Genomic DNA, 6,008 nt, shown 5'->3' with positions numbered 1-6,008 from the left:
AAGAGTTGGGATAGCGTATTCTGGGAATCAGGAAGTCATCCAACCCATCCTCTTACCTTGGAATGTGAGAGGCATAAACTGGGCTGCTACTCACAACTCATACAACAGTGACAGCTTTGAAAGTATTCAGGAAAACGCCAAATTCTCCTTTTATTTGCTGTAAAAAGAAAACCCCAAACCACACACATGCTCCTATCACAGAGCTCAGGAACACAACTAAAAATCTCACTCAACTCATTCATAAGAATTGCCAAAATCTGAAAAAGCCATCAGAGTTCCTATGCAAACCACCCTAACCTATGGCAGAACCACCACTGCACAGCCCAATCTTTCAATGTGCCAAATGACATCCAAGACTCAAACTGCACACCCTAGAAGAGGAAATGACTGCTTCAGAGTTGAACTCCAGTTTAGTAGTGTTCTTAAACACGCTGTAAAATATCTGCTCATCCACCCAGAAGTTGCAGTGTTCAGGGTAATTTTGCAGCTCTGCATGTTGTATGATGTCATGGGGAAGTCTAAGCAATGACGATACAACTACATGAAGGACAAGGTGATCTTTCCCCCCCACACCAAGAGATGTGTGCAGCAGGGAGAAGTATGCAACAAATTTCTACCAGAAAACCACAGTAACATCCAACCAACTGGAAAAAGGAAGTTCCATTCCTCCTCTGACTATGATTCTTAAAACAAACACATGCAGATAATAGCCTCAAAACAACTACTTTCCCTTAAATAGAACAGACTACACCCACTAAATATATATATATATATATACAGACTTTTATGGCAAATCCAAATGAAAACCAGAGTTGAAGCACCATTCAGCTTAAGTCTATCTTATATCAAAACCACAAGCACAATGTGACTGTAATAAAATAGAGCTGACAGCAAATTGCTTTACTCTGTTTTCCATAGAAAGGTAAAACATCAAGGTTTACTTTCTACAATTTAACAAGCTTTTTAACACGCTGAATGCTAGAAAATCTCATCCCCACACCCACCTGATTATGCTGCCAATATTCAGATTTACAACTGCCTTCTTTAGAAGACCACTTAACAAATGCTTCCTGTTGGACCTTCCGTTTTATTTGGGCCTTAATTCTTTCCAAAGAATGGTTCAGTGCCATTAGGAAATCTTTAAGAATATATCCAAAGGGAAAAAACAATGCCTTTTAAAATACTACATGAAAAAGTTCTGACAATGCCAGTATTTCCACCTGTCCCTCCTCTCCTCAGCTTCCATTGCAGAGGGAAATGAACTTCCAGCACACTAAGAAAGTAACTTCTGTCATAAACCCAGGATACTAAGGGCTACTAAGGGTTACAGTTACCAACAGACAGAAGCCAACAGGAGCTTTGCTGCCAGAAGAGGAAGCTCCAATTCCCTGTTACATGTCCCTTGCCACATGCTCCTACCCCCCTGCTCCATTTTCATCCATTTACTAAATTAACTGGCTTGAAGAATCTAATCAGTTAATTTAAATCTCCAAAGTAAGTTCAGTCTTAGACTGTGCAGTCTAAGACTCTGCATTTTACATTTGAAACATGCATTTTAAGCCATTTTTCCTTGATTAAAGGAAAATACAAGTTTCTTGGAAACTTCTGAAGTGTGGATGGAAAGGTCTAATTCTCTCACTTGAGGCTTCAAAAAACAAAGGTTTGATTCATTATTCCAAATTTTACCCAAATAATAGTTCTCAAATGTAAATTCCTTCTTAGGACTTCAACTGTAAGTAAACTGAACTTAACGGTCAATACCAGAAGGCAAAACTCCAAGTCAGGAAGCTATACTTCAATCACTAAATTTAGAAGAGGGTGAAAAAGTCAGAAGTATCTTAAAACAGAGCCTATCTTTATCTTCCTACGAGTTTTAAAGCAACTGCTCTTCATTTGAGATGATTTATGTTAGCCTGGAGCAACAAATAAAACCAAAGTCTGAGAGCAACTCCTACAGAGCCAAGGCACCGTATGTCACATGAACTGTTGAAAACCAGCATAGACCACATCTGCAGGCTGTGCTGAAGCATCACTGTCCATGGAACAAGCAGCTAAAATATTGGCAATAGCTTCTCTTCAAGTTACTTACAGATTTGAATACAGATTAGTCGGGCAACTCAGAAACAGGATTAAGAAATACATTTCTAAGTTCACTAGGTGATGATAAAACTATATATCCACCTCCACCATACACTAATAGCGCTCACCTTTCTGTGCTAGAAGTGTTTGCTTTAGCTCCTTGAACTTTCACAAAAGGTCAGCCTATAAGTAGACATACTTTACTTAGGTGTTAGGAAAATAAGAGGTCACTAAAAAGCAGAAGTTCTGAGCCAAAGTGCAACTGATGTAGAAGTCAGGGGAACAGACTTCAGTCAAGAGTAAATTTTCATCTTTCATAAGGACTCAAAATAAAACTTCAAAATGAAGTATAACATTCCCCAACACTTCAGGCACTACAAAACCCTTCATGCAAAAAACTCCCCAAAACATCCATTTAAGAAAAATTCCCTCATACCACTTTAGTTCCCTTAAGTAAAAACCCAAATGAGTCACCACAGTTGGATTTAGAAGTAACAAAAATCTAACAGAAGAGTTTGTCATGAGTTTGACTTCCACAAAGCAGAGTAAGCTTTTCGTGCATCCCTCCCAAAGATCAAAATGTGACTTGGTTTGGCTTTGTAAATTATACTTAGTGACTGGAATTGCACAGGAGCATCAACACTGGGAAACATGGAAGCTTCCCTGTCAGTTGAATGACTCTGCTGTATCCGAAGTAGGACTGCCTGATTTCACTTCTCTATGATCCATCACTTTTTGATGTGCACTAATTACGTGAACAGGGAAGTCTATTCCCACTACCAAATTTCAGAAAAGAGCCCCACATTTTCAACAACATGTACTCCAACAGCCATGTGAGAATCCATCTGGCAAGTCTGAGAGCTAAGCTTTCAATCAGTCATCATACTTCCAGCTAGCACAACTATTTTCTTATGAAATGCATTACTGAATGCTATGGGGAAGTCTGAAGAAGTTGCAGTACCTATGACAACCAATCCTACTGCAGAAAATCACCAGTATCTCGTCATGAACATTCCTAAACATTAACAACATAGAATCATACAATGGTTTGGGTTGGAAAGGACCTTAAAATCATCTAGTTCCAACCCCCCTGCCATAGGAAGGGACACCTCACTCTAATCCGTGACATTCAAGGCTCTGTCCAACCTGGCCATGAACACTGCCAGGGATGGAGCATTTAGCACTTCTTTTGGCACCCTGTTCCAGCACCTCACCACCCTCACAGGGAAGAACTTAGTCCTTATATCTAACCTGAACCTCCCCTGTTTAAGTATAAACCCATCACCCCTTATCCTGTCGCTACAGACCCTGATGAAGAGTCCCTCTTTGGCATCCCTGTAGGCCCCCTTCAGACACTGGAAGCTGCTCTCAGGTCTCCATGCAGCTTCTCCTCTCCAGGCTAAACAGCCCCAACTTTCTCAGCCTGTCTTCAAACATCCACCCATGACTCCAGCAAAGTTACTAATTTTGATTTTCAATCTGGGGACATGTGCATTTCTCATTCAACAGACAAACTGAAACACAAGATTTTCCCTCTCTCCCTGGTTTGACACAGCTGTATCACATCCATAGACTAGGATGTGAAAAAGTTAATTTTATCAAAGGCAGAAAGATCAGCTGATCAGTGCTTTCCACAGTGACCCCTTCCTGTTTTCTGTGTAGAACTGCAAACTTGAACTCCAGCAACCAAATCTCAATTTTACTTCTTCTTTCAAGCAGCAGAAAGCAAGGCAAAAAAAGAACTTGCATGTATTCCTCATTCTTTACAGACAAGCTTTCAAATCACATTTATAAATGTAATGCATTTTAAAGCTGAATTTACTGCTTTTCCACATTTTATCTAAAAGCTTAGAAAAAAGGCTTTTTAATGAAAGTGTTGTCACATTTAAGACTACTTAAATGCAGAAATTACAACAGCTGCATTCAAGCTCCTTGCTGTTGAAGATTTTATTACGAGTGACCATTACATCCATCCAAGCATTCGGAGTTTTTCCTTTCAGATGAGAGCACAAAAGGGAAAGGCTGAAGTCTAAAAGATCAGTTTAAGCTTGTAACCTAATGCAAGACCAGCTGTACCCACTCCTTCTCATGTGTTTAGTTTTGCTTTCTGTTGGAAATGCTGTAGTAATTACAAGCCAAAACCAACTCACACTTTCTCCCCAGCTATACAATGTTGCTCTCTTGAAAACAAACAGTTGTAGAAAGGAAATAACTCCCTCAAAAAGTGAGTTCATAAAAATGCTGCAGGACATGTTTGCAGATAAAGGCATGACTACACTGAGCAGTTCATGTTTCAGTGGAAATGTTCTTTTTATGAAAACATTTACTTAAAATTTGATTCAAATGCCATCAAAACTTTAAGATGGAAAACACAGGTAACCTCTGTCCCAGAATATCAGGTTTTAGTGATGGAAAGTTAAATCAAGTATAAATTAAAAGCAACAGGAAGTCAACCGAACGGAAGGATGAATTAAGGAAAATCAATTAGAAGCAGTTGAGCAACACAGCCAAACACCAGTGCAGCCCAGTGATATTTAAAGCCTAAACCTTAGGTGACCATCAAACATAGTATTCAACAGCAGCTACTTGAAGTTTTCAAGAAACAATTTTTGCAGAAGGCAATTTTAGCGTAAGTTTACCTCCAGAACTGGCCCAGCTCCTAGAATAGTTCTCTCCACACCACTTGCGTACCCTTTCTGGCTCAGTGCCGTGAGGCAGTGAATTAAGAAGTTTGTGCTTTGAGTTTTCCCAGACCCACTTTCACCCGATATAACTATGCACTGATTAACATGCTTTTTAAGCATTGTGTGATAAGCCACATCAGCAATGGCAAAAATATGAGGCTCCAACTTCCCAAGCTGATGATTCTCATACATCTTGACATATTTAGGATTATAAATGGGCAGGAACTTGAAGGGGTTAATTGCAATCAGGATACTTCCTGCGTAAGTGTAAATTTTGTGTTTTAGAAAGCGGCACTTGAGATCCTCTAGGAGCGTTGTCTCTGTTAGGTTGGGAAGATTGCACAAGTCATCAAAGTCCTTCTGATGCCATGGAAGAAACCCCCTTTCAACCAAACGCCGAGCATCTGCCTCCTTGGAAAGCAACTGCATCTGGACGTATTTGATGGTCCCATCAGTGTTCCTCTCTTGCAAAAGAAAGTAGTACCCATCCTTTTGTGGATGTTCATCCTGAGCACGACGAGGCCAAAGTAAAACCCTATGAACTGGAGAATCATTTATATCAAGTACCCATTCTTCACCACCAGACTCTTTCACCTCCACGAGCACATAATGTTTCGAGACATCCAAGTTTAAGATATTAATCACATCCTTGATGACATCTGAAGATGTGCTGTCCTTGGTTGCTGTCACTTTGCAGCAGGGAGCACTTTCTGTTGAGAGTTGGGGATAAATATGAAGATTGTAGGCTGTCTTTGCCTGGCAAACTGCACTGTCAGCATCTTTTAAACTCATTCTGTCCTCAGATGGGCTTCAGTCTTCTGCCCCTGCTTAATATGCAGTGCCCATTGTCTAAAAAAGAAGAAATAAAAGAGAAAGAGAAAAAAAGAACAAAGTCAGGTGTTTTTTTTTTAAAAAAAAAAGTATACAAGAGGTATTAAGTATTATTTTCTGGAGGATGAGAATGAAGTTACAGAATAGTCAAATTATTAAATCCACTATTAAGACATATCAGTGCTATTGTTTCAATCTGCTTAGCCTACCCTGTAGAATGGATAAGTGCCACAAGATCTATGCTCTTTTCACACTTCCTTCTATTTCCAGGCCATCCCTTCCTCCTAGTTAAGGCAACAGAAGCGTTCATATAGCCACAAAGCTAAGCGTCCAAATTCAAACTTCCTTGTTTCCCCAGGTTAGTTTAAACCCAGAGAATTTCCCTGGCCTGGCTCACTGTATGGCTACACAAAC

General features: G+C 39.8%; 1 protein-coding gene across 1 annotated transcript in view; it reads right to left on the bottom strand.

Moving 5' to 3' along the window:
- Window positions 1–5,555, bottom strand: part of MYO9B (myosin IXB) — a 33,789-nt gene extending 28,234 nt beyond the window's left edge. The window contains 1 exon segment of the mRNA XM_010021656.1: window positions 4,719–5,555. Coding sequence (XP_010019958.1) covers window positions 4,719–5,555 — 837 coding nt within the window.
- Window positions 5,556–6,008: the final 453 nt, after the last annotated feature.

The sequence above is a fragment of the Nestor notabilis genome, unplaced genomic scaffold (genome assembly GCF_000696875.1).
Source record: "Nestor notabilis isolate BGI_N333 unplaced genomic scaffold, ASM69687v1 scaffold35159, whole genome shotgun sequence".
Classification (NCBI taxonomy): domain Eukaryota; kingdom Metazoa; phylum Chordata; class Aves; order Psittaciformes; family Psittacidae; genus Nestor; species Nestor notabilis.
This window is presented reverse-complemented; position numbering and strand designations above follow the sequence as displayed.